We start from the raw sequence: 22,519 nt of genomic DNA on the forward strand, positions 1-22,519 counted from the left end.
TCGTATAATTAAAGATGAGATGAAAATGCATCCATGTTCTTCCTTCCTCTCTTTCTCCTTTGGTAAATAATGATGGAAGTACTTATTTTGGAAAAATTATTTGCACTTCATCTTTTGGGACACTTGCATATTTCTGACAATGGACATTCTAAAATTAGTCTATATCCTGTATGTGTCCTGATCACTCTTTATTGAGAGTAATAAAGCTGTGCTGGAATTCATGCTTAAGAATTGAAAGAGATAAAATAGTTCAGGATAAATGGGATTACTTTAGGTTGAGAACAAGGGGCGCCAGTATATTTTGAGAGGAGAACAACACATCCTCAAAATACTAAGTACCTGTTCATGTGTTTTATTCATCCATGGGCTCTGATATTACTTATTATTCTGCCTTATCATAAAAACATTAGGTAGCTTTAAAAACTATTAAAATAGCAAGTTGCTAATGTGTTCTCTAGGGTGGGAATATCACTGGGGGTCTGATCCTGGGTGATATAATCCCTGAAGCTCCTGCAGGTGAGGTAGGTCCTTAGGTCCCTCTTGTGCATCTTTCAGGACAAGAAGTGCAATGCTGTATTTTCACAGCCATGTTCCCTGTCTTCTCTCAATGCCAGTTAAAAGATCAAGGCTGACCTGGGTCGTTTGGTATGGAATGGGGGAATGCAGCAGTGAGCTGTAATTTGAGCAGCCCTTTTCCCCTCTCTGCTTGGCAATGACTTCTACTAGTTTAATGTATTCAAAGCAATAAAAGTTTAACTCAGCCAGTCACATAAAATTATTGATAAAAATTGGAAGAGTTTAGTCAGGAATAGTGAGTTGGTTCAAAAAGCATAAAATGCCTGCTGAAAGTGGCATCTGGTGAACAAGAGACTAGGCCTGGAAATTAATTTAGGAAAAGGGATGTGATGGGAATTAGGCAGAGGAAGCAGCAGGAGGGGTTTGGCTCTTCCTTTCCTTATGGTTTCTTGAGTCTGTTCTTTGACACAGGTACTGAGTACAAGTGGACAGGAAGGGACAAACTGCCCCTGTGGTGAATTATTTCATGCTCATCAACCATTCCCAGAGCTATCCTGAGGCTGTCTCAAAGGGAATGATCTTGGAAGGCTCCTCACCTCTTGGGCTTTATCAACAGATTCCTTATTTTTAGCCATTCTCTTCATTCTTGTTTTGTTTTGCTGCTTGCACTCTATTGCCTTCAGAAAAGTAGAATTGAGTCCCAGGAGTAATCCACTCCATCTCATCTCAATTAACTGTTTTTTTCCTGGAAAAGGCATTAATAACATAATAATAAATAGCATTTTTAATATCTGAATATGTTAACGTCTTTGAGATTGGCAGTAAGGGATGTTTTCCTAATGACTGCTAGGGATGAAACCTAGAAACAACACATTTTGAATGAAATATTTAATACCTTAATTGTTTTACTTCCTTATTTTATAAACAATTAGTGAGCTCTGAATGGCAATAATTTCCTGTGGCACAAAATGATGTCTTGACCTGAACTTTAAATTTTCCAGTAGTTTTAGTCCTAGTTCTGGGAAGCAGGTCTGTGTCAACATCTCACTCCTCGAGCCAGTTTCGTCTTTAGTGAAATCACTGTGTCCTTCTGTCCCTTCTCACCTCAGGCACATCAGATTTTCAGTCCAGGGAGTCTTGGTGCTTGCAAATTGGGAGGACATAAAAATGAGATGGAATATCCTTACAGCCCATGTGCCCTTTCCTCCTCATTCTCCTTCAGCAGCTTATTCTTAGAAACCCAGCGGAATCTCATCCTGAGCGTACCTGGCACTAATTTGTCACTGCTGTGTATTGAGTGAGATGCTTCTTACAAGCTCCCACAAGCTCACATGTGTTCACTCTCCCATCTCCTTTTCCTGTCACAGACTCTGTTTTTTCTGTGCAGCCACCACAAGAGCCCCCAGATCCCAAGAGCAGATTCCTCACCCATCTCTGAGGAATGTCCCCCTTGTCCCCTGAGAAGGTGGCAGTGATTTATCTGTGTGGGTCAGCAGGTACCACGTGGGCTTGAGGCTCTTGAGCCCTCTTAGCCGGTGATAAATAACTCACCAGCCCTTCCATCCTCAAGTGCTGCCCTCTCTCAGCCCAGAAAGCATCCTCAAACTCCTAACAGCAAACACATCCAGGCTTCAGCAGACATGGGAAACAGGAGGCATAATGAGTGTTTTCCTGCTAGAAGTAGGTTGGAATTCAAGCCTACTCCTCATCCCAGTACCTTTTATTCACATTCCTGGAATTATCTGGTGTGCTTGCTTTATCCCCAGCCATCTGTGATGGGCTGAGCTGGGAGAGATAAGCTCAGTAATCAGAAAATTGAGGGAAGCATTTCTGGCTGTGATAATCTTATCAGGCAGCTAATATGCATTAACATTTGTACAGCCTGATGATGCAGGTGGGCCTTTGCTTATTTTTTATTCCTAGATGTTTCTTGACAGGCAGGGGGAGAATGCAGGGCTTTTTGGGGTGTCAGGGGGAATTAGCTTAAACCATTTTTTGGTGCTTTCTTCTGCTCTGTTCCTTTGGTGTCAGAAGGAGGTGGGAGCATAATCCAACCATCTATTATCTGTCCTTTCCTGCCAGCAGCACTGCCATGCTCTGCCTGTCTTTTCTGGTAAGTATGGAAGGGGAAAGAGGCAGCATGTCAGAACTTCAGTTCTGTATAAGCAATATGACTGCCCGTGACAAGATGCTCCTTTTTCTTGTAAAATTGGGGAGTTTCTGCAAAAAGCTTGCAGAAGTTTTCCCTTGCAATGTGATTTTGCTCTACAAGTCTAATCTGTGCTGTTGCAGGGAGTGGTGTATTAATGGATTATTTCCCTGGTGCTGAGCGCTGAACTCTCTGTGGTCATAAGTTTTGCATTTATAATTAAGGCTGGATTGCTTATTTTTTTCCTCCTGGGTGAAAAAATATCATTTCCGTCAACAGATTTATTAGGGGAATTAGTCGACAGGTGGTAAAAAGACAGATGACAAAAGGAAGTCCAGAATCTCAAGGATGAGTGTGTGAAGAAGGTCTAAGCTGGGAGTAGGTGTTGGAGCAGAAGTTTGAGTATCCTCTAGGTAGTTTGTCTCTGCTTACACTTCATAATAAATCATTTTCTGAGGGGTTTAGAAATAGGTAACATATGGAGTTTATCAATCTGTGCGTTGTCATGAACTCTGAATTAAGGATCCAGACTGCTACAAGTCGGGAGCCTGGGAATTGTAGAGTCTGGGTAAGAAGTTCTCATGTCTGTAGAGTTTTGAAATACTTTCTTGTGAGTTCCTATCCAAACAAAAAAGCCAGAGGCAGAAAATATTCTTAATTGTTTGTTTGTTCAGCCAGAGCTACCTGAGCAGCTAGAGCTGGAAGTGTATATTGGAAAGTGCTGGAAATATTCCCCAGTCTTTTGGATTCAATGTATGTATCTCAGAGCTCTTGTGGACAAGACAGTGTAATCCTGTGGTTCATTTCTTCTGGGGGGGGAATTGAGTGAGGTTGAACTACCAATACTGAACCTCAGGTCCCAGTGAACTCCTAATGCCACACAGAGTCTTCTGCATCCCATTATCCATGGGGGAAAATAGGGGAAATACCTGAAAGAGAAGCAGAAGCTTTGCTAGTAACATTCAACTTTCTGTGCCTCATCTATTGTGGAGAAAATGTCAGGAAAGGCAAAAGGAATTGCAAAGGGAAGGAGAGTTCTGTGGGGTTTTGACATCCAACACAGGAGAGGTTGTGCTTCACATCTGTGTCATGAGAAGTCTGCCCCGTGCAGAACCTCATGATTTCCTGCTCCCTTTGCTCTTGGTGTGTGCCCTTAGCAGTGCTGCAGGAACTAATGCCTTTTGTCTCCTGCAGCTGGAGGTGGAGATGAAGGTCCTGAAGTCTCAGCAGTGCACGGCTGAGCAGAGCACTGTCATCGCCAAGGAGGAGGTGGACACGCTCAGGTAGGCGAAGCAAGGGGAAGGCTGAGCAGATTCCACTCTTTTTGGTGGAACTAATGAGAAGGGAAATGCCTGGGGCAGTTCCACTGCCTGCTGTGGTTTTTGCCATCACCGGGTGGAGCAGCAGGTACAGGAGCTCACCATGCTATAGTGCATGAATTTTATGTGTATAGACTGCCTGTGTCCATAGGCTGCCTGCTGTTCGGGCAGTGGGGTGATGATCAGAATATATTTTCCTTGTGTTCCTGAAGTAGGATGTTCTTTTTCTGAGCACAAGTTTTACTTTCTCACCAGCTTGTATGGATGTGAGAACCCTATGAAGCATTAGCAGAAACACTCAGCCCATGATCTGCCCTGCATTTAGATACTTTATACGCTTTGCTATCTTTTGGGAGGCTTCAGGCTCTTTTCTTCTGATGTTTGGGGTCTTTTGCTGTCAGTTAATTCATAAGCCTGGCTCCTGCATCACTGTTCCCCCTCTTGACTGATTTCCTGTGGAAATAGCATTACTGTTTATTTGTTATTTTGACCAAATCTTGACTGTAAATACAGGATCTGTTGGCATGTGTGTGAAGAGGTTTAGAATCCAGCTTTTGTGCTGCTGATGCATGTGTAGCACTGGAGATAAAAGAGGGATGTTTCCCCTTGTGCATTGCTGGAGATGGCAGAGGGGTACCTGTTGTGATTCAGTGAAAGAGAAGTTACAAAACAGCATTTCAGCAGAGGATACATGAACATTTACAAAAGCTACAGTGAAGCTAAACAACCTTTCCATGTATTTATTAAAGCTTTTACAGCTTCCATTGCAAAGCAGGTGACACAATAAATACCGAGCACAAAAAAGTTCATCTGTTTCTGAATGTTTAATAAAGTTCCTTTTATTTAAGTTGGGCAAATCAGGTCCTCACAGACTGAGTATATTATTCTCAGCGGATGTAAGACTTTGGCTGGACTTTCAATTCTTAATTCTTTTATATTTTCCGCTCCATCACAATAAAGTGTGACTGCCTCACAGGACTGAAAGCAAGGTTTTGCAGCAAGCAGAATTTGCAGAAAGCAGAAATTACTGGCCTGTATGTTATGGCTTTGCTCTTGTGCTTTGCCTCTGGAGCTTGTTTTATGGCTTTGAAAGCCCAGTTCCATAGCAGGAGGGAGGTGCTTGAAAATAACACATGTTCAGCTAAGCTATTCCAATACATTTTAGGGTTGTACACCTAATCTTGGGGACTTGCTCCTATAGTTCCCTCAAGGTGCTGTAATAGTTCTGGAGGCCCAAGGCATACATCTCCTTTTTTTCATTCTATCATAAGTTTGAGTTCTGCTAAAGGAGAGAATGCTGTGACTTCCCTTTTTCAGGGAGATAAACCTGTCTTCATCAACTTTTGCCTTTTGTGGGTTTTTTTTTTAGCTCATTCTGGTTTTTCCTGTGTTAAGGCACACTGGACCCTCTGAAACCTGAGGTTTACACTGCTGCAGGAGTATTCAGCACCTCCTTGGCAGCATTAAACCTATCACTCCTGATTAATAATGTGCCTGTGTATCAGTAAAGCCAGCAGCCTGGCTACTGTCTTCTGGGACCTGCAGGTTTGCAGTTTTTCTACAGTGCCTCCCCAATCTCTCTCTCCCTGGTTGGTGTTTCTGCAGCACCCTTTCATCTGGGAGATGTTCAGGCTCTTTATTTTCCCCTCCAAGACTCATTATTTGGTGTTTAGCTTCCCTGAACAGCATTCACTGACTGTTACCTGAGCAGCTTCAGGGACAGTGTGTGTAGGGGAAAGCAGCTGGACTGCCACATAGTCCAAACCACACCATGTGGGACAGGCTCGTGGCAATGGGGATGGAGATGTCTGGCTCTGCCCTGAATGAAAATCTATTTCCTGGGCAGGAATGAGTGGAGCTCACAAAAACCTGCTTCTTATGGGATTGTGGTGTTTGATTCAGCTCAACAGTAGCCCTAGAGCTCCTAGATAATGTTTTCCCCACTCTGTTTTTAAGGAATTTATTTGATTACTAATCTCTCCTCCTTCCATGAAATGGTGTCAAACCTTTCACACAATGTCCCAAACCCAGGCCAGTTCCCAGTGGGGTGGTTGATGGTGCAGAGCTGTTTTCCAATGATGGGCCATACTCTGAAGGCTGTTTCAGCAGAGGCCAAGCTTCTGCAGTTGTTTCACGTTGATATTTTGGCTTTTCATCTCTCTTGTTCCTGATGCTGTGAGTGCATAGCAGCCACAGTTCCACGTTCTAATTCCAGACTGTTTTTTTCTGTCATTTTTTATGGAACCATTTTGGTCTCATGGCTAATTTAAATACTTGTCCCAGGCCCTGATGCTGGTTATTTAGCTACAGAGCTGTTCCACAAAGCTTGGATTTGTTTGATTTTGTCACCCTTTTCACTGCTCAGCTCTAACAGTAAATGTCTTGGTGCAAGGCATTTTCTTTCAGCTGAAGCTTTCTTTGCTGGAGCACTGTAAGCCAGTCCCTGCTCCTTTCTCCTTACTGTTGGCTTCTATTACTGCTTCAGACATCTCCTTACACTCTCAGGCACTCCACATCTGAGTGGAGAGAAATCTCAGAATTGACTCCATAAAGATTTTTTTCTTATGTTTCTAGACTTAAGCAGTCAATGAATATGGTTGGACTTTATTTTGCATTTTCTGTGCATTGTTCAAGAAACTGGGCCAAGTTCTTTCTTCACAGAAGAGGCTCCTTCTCAAAGGAACACAGAATAAATCACTGCATTCTCCTAGCCCTTTGGAGCTCAGGAAGAATGTGCTGTGATCCACATCAGAACACTCCTTGTGGCTCAGCTGGATGTGTCCTCTCCGTACAGCAGCAGGGAACTGGGTGGGTGTGATTAAAGAACAGAAGGGGTTTGGAGGAGAGCAGGGATCAGAATGGGAAGGGATTAGGTCTGCTGTGCTCATCCTCCCCCTGTGGGCCTCAACAGCACCAGTTCACTCAATTTTCTGTAGCTGCTAAGGAGAACAACACAAACTCCACTGTCACTCCTTTCTTCTACACAGCACTGCCAGAAACTAATACTGGGAGAAAACTAGGGGAAGAGCACAAACTTCCAAATTGGAAAGTGGGGAAAGAAATGCCACTTTATGAGGGAGTTATTTCCATCTCTGTAGTCTTTGAAATCCTGTAACCTACAGGATGGCCTGTCAGCTGCTCTGGGCTGAGCCCAGCCTCCCCTGTTAGCTGGTGTCACAAATGAAAGTGAAAAATAGGAGCCACCAAGAGGAGTGTGCAGAACAGAAATGGACTGTTGAGCCTCCAGGCGTTTCCATATAGACCCCATGGCTAGGAGCTCACTTCTGAAAACAAAAGCAGGGGAGACATAAAGGAGGGAAAAAAAATCCATATTAATCCTTTGAATCTGTATTTGCCTCCTGTGAGTGAACGAGAGCTTTTAAGAAAAATACCTTTTGTCTCATTTTTCTTTAGTATGGAAAGTAAATTTTCAGCCAGAAACTTGAAAGACTTTATCAGTTTTTCCTCCTTCTCTTGAGAACAAAGTGCTGTTTCGTCAGACCTTTTATAACTTTAAATGTGAAACTCTCTCCCAGCATCATCGTTTCTGCAGAGACAATAAAAGCAGTGCTAATGCTGTCATTTCTCACACTTTTCGCTGCTCCCTCTGAAATAATATTTGTTTATGTTCTGCAGATCCTATGAAAAGAAACAGTGGTCAACCCATTGAGTTCCTGCACTGTAGGGTACAGCATTTGGGCATTAGCACCTTTTAGAGGGAAGGTGATAACTGTGCAGAAACTGGTATTTCAGAATCTATAAATAAAAGGAATATATTAAGAAAGATCTTCACTGAAGACTTAAGTGGCCACAGCTGAAGAACCTTTTCAGCTGGAACAAATCTGAACTTTTTCTTTCTGCTGTCAAGCTGCAACCCCAGTAAATCCTAAATGTTTTCTGTGGATTTAGTGACTGGGTAGAATTACAGTAATTCAAAAGAAATTCATGTCCTTGCCAATGCCCATTAGTCACACTTGCTGAAATTCTGTCTGCTCTGCTCCTAACACCATCTCAATGCCATCTGGATCCCTTAATAGCATCTTCCCAACACATACGTTTTGTGCTCCATTCAGTATTTTCCTGTTCTGCAGTAGCTTTTCCACATGGCCTTGTCCCCTTGGCAGATGGGGCCTCTGTGAGACATGTCCTCATTGGTGATCTCCACAGGCAGCCACATAACACAGCTAAGAACACTAAAAACCAATAAAATCAGATAAAAGGGTGATGGTGGGGGGAGTTTCCACTGGTTAATTCCACTGAAAAGCTCTGGATTCAGAGAGACTTTTGGAGTGCCTGGCTGCTGTTGAAAATCCAACAGATTTTCCCCTTTTTTCCTTTCTGAGGTAGCAGCAGCCTTGTCTCACGATCTCAGGTTTTTAGACAGACTGAAAACACACAGTGGGATGTCTCCTGATTCTCACAAGTGTCATTTTAGGAGACCTGAGGCTGTAGGTGGGTTTTTTTTCCTCCTTCCCCCTTCTGATTTGAGATAATGAAACATGCACTAAAGGCAATATGAAGCTCAGTTTTTAAAAGAGGGAAAATCCATGAGGCTGAGCAAATGCCAACGAATCTGTATTCTTGCACTAAATTTGATCTTGTGAAAGGTTGTGGAGGTGGCATCAATTTACCTTATGCCTGTGGAGCCTTCAGCTCCTGGTTGAGCTGTCTGATACCGGAAAATCTTCTAGACAGGTGAAGAGATCTTTGCCAGAGATTAAATATTTTCATGTTTTCAAACCCCTGTATGGAGAAGTTCATGAATTCTCCTTAAATTAATTCAAATTGTTTCTTCCCGTATCACAAACTTGACAATGGTGTTGGTATTTCAGAAAGTAACTGATGTTTCTTTCTTCCTTGTGGCACAGGGCTGTTTTCAGAATGGACACCAGCTTTTAAGGTCAGGTTGATGGGGCTTGGAGGAATGTGGTTTAGTGGAAAGTGTCCCTGCCCATGGTGGGGAGGCTGGAACTGAATGATCTTTAAGGTCCCTTTCAACCCAGACCATTCTGGGCCAAAAATTGAGCTGGTAGATGATTGTGCTGTACCCAGGTGTTTCTGTACCCTTCTTTTCATGGTGCTCACATGGATTTGTCTTGGGTTGTTCTCCCTACTTGCAGGTAACTCCAATATGTAACAAGTAGAGGATTGCAAACTGGTGATAAAATAGCATCACCTCTCTTGTGCAGGTGTTCCTGGAGAGAAAAGGCACAAGGAGTGTGCACCAAGGCTGCCTTTGTGGCTGCTGGTGCATCCCAAAGCAGTGCACAACCATCCCTGTACGTGAACTTCATGAAAAAAAAAAATCCATAAATGAAAAAAATCCAAGTGCCAAGCCAGTAAATATTTTTCAATATTTGACTTCCATATTTTAACCACCAGCTGCAAATGCTTTGCTGTGTTTATATATAGATAGGATTTCCCTTGCTTCTCTCTCTTTGCCGTTGGGAAGTGTTTCCCAGGGGGCTGGGAAGCAAAGCTGGAATAGCACAAACTGTTTGCTAATGGCTCTGAATGCTTTCCCACTGGAGATCTAGGACACTTAACAGTGTTAAAAATAAGATAGGAGAGGGATAAACGGTGAAAGCACTAGTCAGTCCCAAAATCGTCTTGGCACAAAGGTTGCAGCAATGTTCTTGTTCCTCAGTGCAGAGGAAGCAGCAGGTTTTGTCTCTGAAGGAGAGCCAGGGGTGCCCTGGTTCAATGGACGGACCTTGCCCTGAGCATGGGACAAGCCCTAGAGCCCTACATTGTGCCAGGAAAGGAGGATGCCCCCAAAGCTGGGACACTGAGAAGGAGCAGCCACCTGGGGGTGAGCCCAAGGCCATGCTCATGCTGTGACCCCCAGCTCAGGGGTGCTCCTGTGCCTGTTGCAGGTGGTTCTGGAGAAGAGAAGGCTCCAGGATGACCTTATTGTGGCCTTTCAGTACCTTAAGGGGCTACAAGAGAGTTGGAGGGACTTTTGACATGGCATGCAGCAGTAGCACAAGGAGAAATGGCTTCAAACTGACACAGGCCAGGACTAGAGGGGAAATTGGGAAGAAATTCTTCCCTGTGAGGGTGGGGAGAGGGTTGCCCAGAGAGGCTGAAGCTGCCCCATCCCTGGAAGTGTCCAAGGTTGGATGGGGCTTGGAGCAGCTGGGATAGGGGAAGGTGTCCCTGCCATGGCAGAGTGGGGAACTCAATGGTTTTTACTGTCCCTTCCACCACAAACCATTTCAGGATTCTGTGATATCTGCTGCCTGACTGGGAGTGCCCCGGGCTTTAAATCACCATGTGCTCAGCAGCGAGGCACAAAGGGCACAAACAGATTATTGAATCCTAAAATTGCAGGTGAAATAGCACAAAAATGTAATGGCTTGAATCTACCCTCATTACAGCTGTGTCTCAGGTCTTTGGGAAGAGTTTTCTGGCTGCTGCTGTGAGTGATTTTCAAAGGGCAACTGAGAGGCCTGATCTTAAACGTCCCCACAGAGACAAGTTCTGCAGGCAGATAAGGCAGCATCAGATTATTTGTGAGGCTGGATGGGGAGAAATTTGTTCCCAATTAAAATTCAGCATGTCAAGGATGGAGAAAGTACTGATGAGAGTCCTGTGTCTGGCTCTGACCTTTCAGGAGCTGTTGCACTGTTGTTCCTCAGAGAAGAGTGTTGCTCTCCTCGCAGCCTGCTCTGCAATCCATTTAGAAATGCATCGTTAAAAGCATTAATTCCACTTTGAATTTCCATTTTTCCTGACCTTTTCAGTCTCCTGCTGCAGCATCCTCCTTCCCCACTAGCTTGGTGTCTCTTCTGAAAGTTATTGATGATACTTTTTAATGGCCTGGACAGTGCTAAAGCTCTTCCTCGGCATTTTAGAGGCTTCCAAGAGCAGAAAAAATGAGACTTTATAATATTTGAAAATTGCCAGCAGGGGTCAGGCTTACAAATAATTTAGGCAATCCAAGCTGCATATTTATAAAGGAGACATTTCTGTGCTGAACATGATGTAGATCAACCTGCTTCTATGGAAAAGTTTGGAACTGTTGCCAAATGAATAGGAGAGATTACTTCTTCCTTGTACCTGAAATTGCTGTTGCATAATTTTGGGATATTGGCAGATGGCTGTATACTTTATTATATGGTGCAAGGATTTTCAGCTTAATTTAGATAATTTAAAAGTATTAAGCAAGTTAATTACTTTTTAAGAATATTCTGAGAAAAGGCTCCTGAGAAAATTGAATCCAAAGATCAGTGTTATTCTGTATTTGTTGCACAATTAATCCCAAGAAGTTAGCATGTGGAAGGGGAGGGTCTTGAAGGAGCATCAGGATTTTGTACTCTGTACTTAAATGCAAGCAAAAATTTTGTATCCAATCTTTTATGCATATATCTCCTGCCTAACAAGTTTGATAGAGTTCTCTGAAGGATTCACCAATCATTTGTCTAAGGCTGGTATGGTTGATCTAATGTATTTGACCTTTCAAAAAGCTTTGAGCCAAAGGTCATAACAAAACTTTGATGGAACTAAAAAGGAGATTCTTTGTTGGATTGATAAGAATATATAAACCCTGGAGGTCTGGCTGTCCCAGTGTACTGTCTGTGGGGGTGGCCAGTGGTGGGTGCCCATGTGAACAGGACACAACATCTGGGTACTCTGCCAGGAGGCTCTCCTGGCTTCCCTGTGCCTTGTCTCCAAGATTTCCTGAGCCACAGATATTTTTTACTTTGTAAAACTTCCTGCGTTTTTCTTCCATTAATTTGCTTATGTAATACAAAGTTAAAATATGGAAAATCAAAGAATAAATGTTTTCACAATGCTGAGGGTTTTTCCATTAGGTCCTAGAATGCTTTTGATTGGGAATTGGGAACTTGTCCAACACAGAAAAGGGGTTTGTGAGTAGTGAGGTGGCAGAGTTTGAGACAATATGAAATTTTTCAGCTTATCAGAGCATTCAGAATTTCAGATGAAACCTTAGGATGCTGCTTGAGATCGGAGATGAAGTTGCATGTCGATAATTGCCAAACCCATGCACATAAGAAAAAACACCCTTACTTCTACTCCCACAACAGAGAGCTCTAAATGAGCTGTTGTCATTCAAGAAAGAGATCTGACATTATTGTGAAGAGCTTTCTGAAAATATCAGGTAAGTGCTCCATAGTTAAAAATACAAATAGAATACTAGAAGCTGTTGGAAAGAAAGTTGAGAATAAAGCAGAAATCCTCATTGTATCACTGAATATGTCTGAGTAGCTCTTTGTAGTTCCAGCTTATTTCATGCCAAAAACTCTATATAAAACTTGAAGGAACAAGGAAGAACAATAAAAATATGGAAAATCCTTGGTGTGAAGGAGACTAAACTGAGATTCTTCAGGAAATAATAGAGGAGGCCTGTACTGTGGTGTGGAGAAGGGAGTGTGATACATTTATTCACAACTTTTCATAGCAGAACTAATGGGCACTCAGTGAAATAATCACATGTGAAGTATAAAACAAACTGAACTAATTTTTCATACAGCTCATAATTAAATTGTGGAACTTACTGCCAAGGAGTATTGTGAAGGCCAAAAGTATAAATCAGATCAAAAAGAGATTTGATGCCTCATGGAAGTTTTAGCTGCTGGTAGTTATTAAACATGATGGTCTAGACTCAGTCTGTGGTTCAGAAGGTATCCAAACTGGACTTGCTTTATGTTCAAATTGTATATTTTTAATATACTTTCACAAATTACAGTTTCATCATACAAACACGTCACTTTTAACCATATGTTTTAGGTGCCTCAGTAGTGCAGTTTTGTGGTACTGAATGCAGGAAAAATCTGATACTGTTTCTGGTTTCGTGCTTTACTTGATTATTTGTGGTGGGACTGTGCAGGGACACCCAAAGTCAATTAATTTTCCCTTCTTCTCCAGGTTGAAAATTGAGGAGCTGGAAGCTGAGCGCAGCAAGCTGGCAGAGGAGAACAGATCTCTGGGAATGCAGCTGGAGAAGCTCACTCTGCAGGTAGGAGTGTGGAGGTCCAGAGCAGCTGGAGAGCCTGGTGTGGTCCATGAGTGCTCCCAGCATGGAGCTTCCCTCCCCTCCATCTGGGCAAGGCACCTTTGGGCAGCCTGTGCTGACTGCACTGCCACACCTGTGCTTCTGCCCATGCCATCACAGAGGTTTGAGCTCAGATGTGATCACACAGATTCAGTTGTCTTGTTTGATGACTCTCTCTAGGACTTCTCTTCTTGGAGCCTTAAAAATAGGTCCATGTTAAGTAGCTCCACCACTAGAAGTTGTCTGTCCCCAAATTCATTCATGACAAAGTGGGAGCATAGACAGGGCTGGACACCACAGAATGGATGGGAAATTTTGAGCTTTGGTTGTGTTGAAGTCTCCTCTCTGCTGGTGTCAGTGATGAAAGCAGAGGCCACCTCAGCAGGCAGGAGTTTTCCAAGCCAGAAACCCTCAGTGCTGTTGAGGGTATGAGCTGGCAGCATCCGCAGACGTGGAGTCAGAAGGATGGGAGCTGTGTTCCCTTTGCTGTGCTACTCTGTGTGGTTTGCTTTTTCCTTGTGCTGTCCTCTATGGCAAGAGGTGTTCAGCTTTTCAGTTGGGATAGATCTGTGAAATCCCACACAAGGGCACCTGCAGCAGAGAAATGGACTGGCTGCTCAGCTTGTTATCACCCTAGGAACAGCTTTCCTGTGCAGAGGAAGGGCAGGGGAGTTGCTTCAAGCTTTTGTGGTGTTTCCTGTTTGAAAGATGCTGGAGCAAACAAGAACCTGACCCTGTTGGGTCAATCAAAGCCCACCCACTCTTCTTGAAGAAGTGTTATCTCTTCCTTCTTTTCTCTCTGATGTGCTGAACAATTTGTCATTGTAGCATTCTCTTAATTTTTCTTTCTTTTTATTTTTATTTTTCCCATTTTTGTTTTGCAAATTGCTTCATGGTAGGAAACCTGCATGAAACCTGGTTTGAAATTACCCAGATTTCAGCCAGACCATTGATTTTATCTTGACACCTATTAGACATGAATCAAAATTTCTTTTTTTTATAACCCATTCCTGGAGACAGGGGAAGTGACAGCTTTGATAAAACAGGGAGCTAAGAGCTGCTGAGCATCTCTGCTGAGCCATGTTTAGTGTGAAACCTGTCACCCTGCTCTCCTTTAATTGGGTTTCAGTCATCAGAAGGAGATGAAAGCTTTGGGCTGGCGTTTGGATACTTAGGTCTCCAACAAACAGACAAGCAGCTTTGGTTTCAGACCAGATTACTCAGGTCATGGTTAATCTGCCTCCATGGTCTTAGAGTGGTTGCTGGCTTTCCAAGAAGGCCTGACCAGAGGAATTCCCTATTTTAGTTGTGGTATCTTGAAATATCACAAAGATCTGCTTTATTTGTTCATACAAAGATGAACCGAGTGATTTGAGATGTCAAGTCTTGAATAGCAGGTCTAGGAAAGAGAAATCTTGGAGTTAGTGAGCTGAATTCAGGTAATGATGCCCTTCCATCTCTCTTGCCAAGGCTGAGGACATGGCTTTACCTCCTTATTTAACAGGAGGTAGCTCCCCTTGTCCCTAAAGTCTCACTTTGCTTGTCTCTTAGAGAACTTGATGCCTAAAGTATTTTTTTCGAAAGAGAGGGAGTAGAGAGGAAAGCACAAGTACAGGAATATGTCAGCTGAATGCTAAAGTGTCAGTATTGATCAGTGTGTGCCCACCTGAATGGCCAAGAACTCCTCAGAGGGAAAAACACCAGCCTTCCCAATTTTTATTCACCCTGTGAATCAAATACCTTGACAGACCAAGCTTAAAATGACTCTTTTTATAAACACATTGAAAGAGGGTTTGTTAGAGTGAGAACCCACAAAGTTAAGGATAAGCTTAGAAATTCACCTCTTCTATCAGCGCTGAGCAAATATGCTGAAAATGTCATTATATACTCAGATAAGGTCACTGAAGTGTTGCTAGTATGACATGTTATTTATTCCCACCTCTGAAAGAAATCATTAGGAAATGATGGGTTAAAATAAAGTCTCGAAGGGAAAAAGAGCAAGACAAACTACATACAGAAGTCACAAGGAAGTTTTACTGAACAGGAAGATGACTAAAACTACAAAAATGGGAGAAGCATGGCTTTAAATCAAATAAAGATGTAAGAGAAGGGGCTGACATTAAACCAGGTAGAATGAGGGTGATTTCTGACAAATCCTTATCTGCAATTCTTTCTTGTAAAATAAAATCTCTGACTCCTGGAATTTTATCTACTAAAGGAAAGACACGTAGAAGGGACATATTAAAGTTGGGAATTTTGAAGAGACAGGTTGTAGAATTAAGGCTCTGAGTGCTTTACACTGAACTGAATCTGTTGAGTTCACAAAGTGGTGTTTGGTCTATGAAATCTAGGGAGATACAGCTAATAATTCATAATTAAAAACGTCAGTTTGAATGTGTTGAGGTGTGGAGTTTCAAAAGTGTTTGTCTCCAAATCACAGAATCATTTAGGTTCAAAAAGACCTCAGATCATTGAATCCAACCTATGACCCAACACCACCAGACCATGTCAACCAGACCATGGCACTGAGCCATGTCCAGGCTTTCCTTAAACACCTCCAGGAATGGCAAATCCACCACTTGCCTGGGCAGCCCATTCTAATGTCTAATCTCCATTTCTGTGAAGAACTTCCTCCTCTTACATCTTTCTGTATCTGCATATTGGCACAGGAATTTTGCTGATTTCTCACAAAAACCCACTTTGTGAGCAAGGAGACCCTGTAGGACTGGGCAGGGGGCAAAGGAGCACCTGGAAAGGCGCTTTTGCTTTTGGTGTGTGAATCAGACTCCTTGAGCTCAGTATTAGCAAATGAACTAAGGTGCTGATACCTCTGCTCCCCACAGCCATATAACATCTGACATCTTTTTGTATTCTGTGCTGGTGTGGGGGCAGCTTGAATTATGCCTGAAGGTGTTTTCCACCTTCACGCACCCTGTTGTCCAAAACCCCTTGCCTCTTGACACCTTGCTGCAGGCTGCATTGATTTTCCTTCACTGGTATAAAGACTTTAGCATGGATCTCACTCACTGGCCAGGTCTTTACTGCTAATGAAAACCTCAGATTACAAAAACACAGGAGATGTAGAGCTGTAGAGAAATGACACCCGGTTGAGACTGTCTCCCTGGTGCCCAGGATATTATCTTAAGGAAAACATTTGAAACCCTGGCTCAGGAGAGGGATTCAAATAATATGAAAAGAGTGGGCTTAAACACACAATTTTATCTCATCTTCTCTACCCTTCTTCCTTTTGATGAAGCAAAATAACATTTCCAGGAAACCTGAGCTGCTACTCCTTGGCCCATGGCGGGCAGGCTGAGATTTCAGAGAAAGGCTTGGTTTGTTTGTTATCTGAAATGACCTGGACCATCTTCCAGAGGTGCTGGTGGAAAAGTGCAGCTTGATGCCAGGAACAAAAGAGACTGATCAAATCAGTGCTTTTTGGATAAAGTGGGAGGAAGGAGTTGTGAGGAGTATTCAATTAGCATTTCTTACTGCTAGGAGCCCTGTGTTTACAGGCAACCAAGCAGATGTGAAGTGTTCCTTATGCAAATACTACTCTCCTGCTTTTCCTGCTCTCCTCTACTCTTCCAGCTGAAGAAGAGATTCTTCAAGGTTGGCTGCTTCAAGGAAGATTGATTAAAATCAGCTGCAGTTTGACTTAATTGGATCCATATGCTTGGAGAGGGAGCAGGACTAGTTAAAGTCCTCGTAATTAGTTCACAGCTGGTTGGTGAGAAAAATGAAACTCCAGTTAGAGTTCAGATAAGTGGATCTGTATGGATAAAAGGCAAGTAGATGGGTGGTTTTTTTTACAAGGAGATGTGTTTGGGCTTGAAAATCACCTCTAGTCCCATAGCCAAGCTGGCAGCTTAATCCCTTTGAGCATGTGCATGTGTATTTATGAGGCTAAATGGAAAGAATCTGTATTTTCTGGCTTGTTTCTGAGTAAAAAGAATCACCTGTGCATGCTGGCAGTCAAGAAAACCTGATAGAAAACTGGGAGAGGATCTCAGGAGTAGACAAAACCCAACAAGGGCAGTTTGTCTGTGGGAAAGGGTCATGAATTGGCACAAACTCTGGACTGTCCAGCTTTGACTGCCATGTTCCTGCTCACAGTAGTAACTGGTTGTGTTTAGCCTCTCTGTGAGTCAGCAATAAGACAACAACACACTCAAAAATGCAGTTTTATTCATACATTTTGAAATTATTGATTTTTGCCTATTATTTCAAAGCTCTGAAAGAGCTGACTGACTACATAGTGTGGGGGCAGTCATCAGAAAGTTTACCCCAGACAGAAGCTGGAATTTATGTTAAACTTTGCTGTTGGACTGGAAGGGACTGCATTATCTATTATAGTGCCCTTGAGAGAAGTGCCTGCTGGGTTTAGTTCTCCAGGAGTGAGATGCCCATGAATGATAGAAGTGCTTGACTCCCAGAGCATTCACGTGTTTCCCTTTCTCTGCAACCCTTGTGGTTGGGCTGGTCTCCTCCTTCTTCTATTGCTGTATTTTGAGGGAATAACAAAACATCTGGGAGCTGTACCCCAGGGGAAGGTGGACAGAGAATGTTTCTCCTCTTTAAGCATTAATGACTCATTTTATGGTTAGGGCTTTGGCAGCCAGGCAGTGACTAGCTTGGAGTTAAGAGCCCAAGGGAAAGCTGAGGTCATTTAACAGTCTAACTGTTCATTTTGTGACCAGTAAAGAATGATGAATGAATCATTTACACTGTTATAAAACTTAAAAGGACATAGTCAACCTTTCAAGGTTCTCTAATTGGCCTCCCAAATGCTCACATTCTTCCTGGATTATCTCCATGCCTTCCCTTTTCACAAACTTCCTGTCCTTTTTTTGTTCATCTGTGCATGCAGAGGTCTGTGTTAGCCTCTGTGGCACAGCTGGTCCCTGTTGAAAACCTCACCTATCTAAGTTCAGCTCTTTTTTTTTTTTTCCTTTTTCCTTTTTTTTTTCCTAGAAGGCTTCTTTAGCTGGTTCTGGGCAACTCACTTGGCATCTCTTCAGTCAGGTACTGCTTGTGGGAAGGTGTAGGAACAAATTTGCGTGTACTCCAGAGGGACTTAATTATGAGATAGAATAACTGACAGCATACAGGGGGAGATCTGTAAAGAGAAGATGAAGAGAGGTGCAGGTCCAGGACTGCAGAAGGTTGGATCATATTGTGCTGCCCCACTCATCCAGTGCATCGAGTTCATGGGGAACAGAGTGATTTGTGATCCATTCCACAGACTCCTGGATTTAAACAGCAATAAACTCATCTTTTACAGGCAAAGCTTATCCTCTATATTTCACAGGCAGCAGCAGGTCTGCCCTGACCTAAGGAAGTGTACCTGCTCAAGTGTATATAGGCAGGGACCACTCTGGGGATCACTCCACACTTTTGCTCAAAACAACAATGGAAAATGTGATAAACAGACATCATGGGTATTAATTTATGACAGCTCAGAGGTGTGTAATGCTTGCATAAAACAGGGGAGAATATTCACACAGGAAGCTGGCTGAGGGGCCAGTGGGTCTGGTTCTGGGGATGACAACAGCAGTGGAGATAGGGTGGCACAGGCAGCAGTGTGCCAGGGCAGAGGGGCGCTGTGGAATCACCCAGCGTGTCCTGGTCTGGGCAACACCTGTGCTGTTACACCACCTTCACTTCAATTATCTCTTGAGATGGGTAGGAGAAGCTAAGTCTGAGCTGCTCTGCTGTGTGGGTGTCCCTGGTGTTCTCAGGGAGCTGCTAAAGGGGATGTGCTGAAGTTTCACCCAGATGAATGGGAGGGAAAAGAGCTTCCCCTGTAATGCACCCATAAATGGTGCTGAAAGGATTATATGTGTTGTTTGGGAAAAAAACACTGTGTATCTCATGCCACGTGGATTAGGTACTGCAGGAAATCCTAGAACTGGTGTAAAATGGAAGGAGTGTAGAACCTGCTGTGATCCAGCCCCTGGGGATTGCGTGACACTGAATTAGCTGGGGCTATGCAAATATTTGTATGTGTTAATTCTGAATACATTGCTGTTCTTAGAATTAACAGAAGTTAGAAACATTCCACGGGAGCAGAGAGGAGAAGCATAAACATGCCATTTACTTGCAGGTTTGTCATTAGGTGGTTCAAGGAGAAGCTGTTTGATGGCCTTGGTGGCCCTGATAAATGTGATGTGCAAAGTGGATGTCGAAGGAAACGAGGACAGGCACAGAACAGACTTTTAATGTTTGTTAACATCAGAGACCACGAGTGCACAGGTTCACATTTGTGCAAGAAAATTTTACCAACATGCCCTTTAAAAAAAATTTTTTTAAAGGGATTCACACATTGAATATTAAAAACCTGAAGCTCTATAAATTCTACTGCCAGAGCTGCCACCGTATTGTTTATTTCATGCATCACCTTTCTCAAAGTTCTGCAGAAACTGATTAACATTTGCATAATACATTTAACACGAAAATCCAGAATAAATTCATTAATGTTCTCCTGCCACTACCCTTGAAAATATCAGCAGCTGTGTGGCATCACAAAGCTCATTAGATGAGCAGAGGGGGAGGAAGGGTGAGCGTTGGATTTCCTGAACAGCTCTGAAACAGGAAAGGTCAGTGCACTGAGTGTCAGCACCTGAGCAGCAGCATGGGGAGCTCAGAGCAGGCAGGGAGAGCTGGGCCATGGGAAATGTCCTGCTGGAAAAGGTCGCTGTTCCACTACACAGGAAGCATGAACTTCAGGAGGTGCCATCCATGCTGGAGTAGAAAAATTGAGCACAAAATGCAGATGAGGATGCTGCTACACTAAGGAGGAGGCTGCTCCTGCAGCACGTGTGTTCTGCAGGGGCAAGCAGCAGGAAGTTGTTCCAGTCCTTCTGTGGTGTAAGAAAGCTGGCTTGGAACAAACATTGGTTTTCTGAACAGGTGTTGCACGATAATTGGTGATGTTTTAAAAGTTGTACAAGGCTTGGTTGCATGGCACCAGAGCACTAAATCTGGGGTGAGTGCACTGCCTTCACGGGAGTGAGGGGACAGAGGCACCATTGGTAGTCTTGTATGATGAAAAGGGCAACAATATACAAAAATTAGTAATTTCAGCTACAACTGCACATTCAAACTCTCAGTTTTGTATTTAAATTCCCACCCAAAAACTTAAAATGTGTGCCAGTCAAGTAGTAGTAAATAGCAACTCCAGAAGGCTTCTGTGTGTTTCAGTGATCCTCAGAATCACCCTGTGGGTGAATGCCAAGGCTGATGAGACAGAAACAACCATTTTAAAATGAGACTTCACTTTTAAACTCCTCTAATCTTACTTCTCTCACAAAGAAAAAGCAAAGTTTCAGGAAGCAATAAGAGTGACTGTCCCTTTATAGTTTTCTTGTTTTTCTCTGTAGTCATTCAGTGGCACAAATTAGTTTTCAATTGTTCTTTCTTCATTTTCTATTATTTTTCTGCTGCTTTGAATTCTGCTTCCATGTCACAGAGACAAAACAAAAATGTCATTTAGACCTGTGTAAGGCAAATAACACTTCACAAGGTTTGTTTACTGAAGCTTTGTGCTTTCTCTCAGGCTTTTATGAGTACCATGTCCATGAGTTGCAGCTCTCTCCATGTTAGGCTCTGAGCTTTTCATTACTCATTACCATTTCAGCCTTTGGTTGATGACCCAATTATTTCTGAGTTTTTGATTAAAACAAGGTAATAGATCACAGTTTCATGCTGGCCTTGTCTTTGCCATTTCTGTTGTGGTCTGGCTTTGTAAAGTCCAAGTTTTCAGTAATATTCCTCAGCAGTTTTATTCTTTTGGTACTCTGGTTATGGTGCCATATTTTTCCTCTACTTCTTGGTACATGTAAAACTTGACACCATCTCTAGGAGACAAAAGGCCAGGAGGTGTCACCCAGATTATGGAAAAGAAATAAGTTGGAATTTAATAATATTTTCTCTGAGTGTGTGATGAGGGGAAGAGGAAAATTCTGCCTGTTTTGTGTCACAGTGAAGAGTGGGCAGTGTTTGTACTGATGTTAAAATGCACATGAGGAAAGGGGGAGATGCTCTGAGCTGAGGCACTGGTGGGGGTGGCAGTGTGCATCAGAGAAACACGTTTTTGTGTGGCCTCTGTCAGGGGGATTCAAGCATGTGAGATGTTGATATGTTATCTTACACATCCCAGAACTCTTCCCTTTGATCAGCCTGACCTACCACCTCTGTGACACTTGGAGGCAGAGATTTACATTATAAAAATGGGTTTTCTCTGAAGAATTTCTTCAGATAGTAGGAGGGAAACTCAACATGCCTCTGTCACTGGGATGTGGCACTGCCATTCATCTGGCAGTGCAGGCTCGTGGTGTGCCTGGGAGTAAATGGGGAGAAGTAACACCCCAATAACAGAGCATTTCTGTCAGCACACTCTGAACACAGACCATGATACAGGTCCTTCCAAGCCCAATTTTAGCTCAATTTCCATTTGCTGGTGTTTGAGAAGACTTTAAAGAGACATGGATCCAGACAAGTCAGGAAAAATGTAATTGTTTTTGACAGCTTTCCTAGCTAGATTTGAAAGACAGGTAACAATGGAATGGAAGATGATGCCTAATTTAGGTAGAGAGGCAGTTCTGTTTAAATGAGGATGGACAGTTGGAGTGGCAGAGTAAGTGAAGTGCTGTGAGAAGAGCATCCCCTTCATATCTTTCAAAAAAAATGAGCAGTGAGGGGGTTCTGTGTGTTCAGGAGGGTGTCTGGAAAGCCCAGCTGTGTTCCCTGCAGCTGGGAGGGCTCCCAGGGCATCCATCACAGCCGTGCTCACCCGAGCATGGGGCTCAGCTCCATCAGGAGCTCTGCTGCTTCCTCTGATCAACATTTAAACCCCACATTTCCTAAATGATGCAGCAGCTCTGTGCCTGTTCTTTGCAATTTTGGCAGGACATTTAAAACGAAATAAAATTTCCCTGAAAGCTGTTGTGCATGTTGGACATGACAGAAGATGTTCAGTTGAGATTGTGACCTTTCAGAACAAAGACTCTGCTTTTGAAAAGGGGGTTCATTGTGCTTCTGGCTCTAGTAAGATGAAAAACTTGAAAAACCAGTAACATGAAGGCTGTGCAGCAAGGATGAGCTCTCCAGAGGTCCTCTTGTGTATTTTTGGTTGTCTTCCAGTGGATGCATTCTTTCTCCCTGTGCAGTGCTACCACAGTTCCAATCAGTAGTAATTACAGAAATTTTCTCATTTTTATGAGTAGAGGGATGTGAAAAGCTGTTGACAGCAGTCTGCAAGGGAGCTCAGCTGTGGAGCTGCTTTCCCTCTAGATCCATCACAGCCAGAGCTGCTGACCTTAAGGTGATTTCCCAAGGAGTCAGGGCTTGCTCAGAGGTCAATCTGTCAGTGTGCAAGGAAAAGTGTGATTAGATATGTGTGAGCTCTTATGATTAATATTAACATGGTGGAGCTGCCTGAACATTTAAATGCAACACTGGGGAATTTAATTTTTTATATATGTATATATATATTTGCAAATTATTATTAGAATG

General features: G+C 43.0%; 1 protein-coding gene across 2 annotated transcripts in view; it reads left to right on the forward strand.

The window, feature by feature from the left end:
* MAD1L1 (mitotic arrest deficient 1 like 1) overlaps positions 1-22,519 on the forward strand; it is a 351,010-nt gene that overhangs the window by 183,530 nt on the left and 144,961 nt on the right. For both annotated transcript variants that reach the window (XM_030957926.1, XM_030957927.1), the window contains 2 exons: positions 3,860-3,948; positions 12,877-12,967. In XM_030957926.1, the coding sequence (XP_030813786.1) occupies positions 3,860-3,948; positions 12,877-12,967 (180 nt within the window). The remainder of the gene's footprint in view (positions 1-3,859; positions 3,949-12,876; positions 12,968-22,519) is intronic.

This window comes from Camarhynchus parvulus, chromosome 14 (assembly GCF_901933205.1).
Source record: "Camarhynchus parvulus chromosome 14, STF_HiC, whole genome shotgun sequence".
In the NCBI taxonomy this organism is placed as follows: Eukaryota; Metazoa; Chordata; class Aves; order Passeriformes; family Thraupidae; genus Camarhynchus; species Camarhynchus parvulus.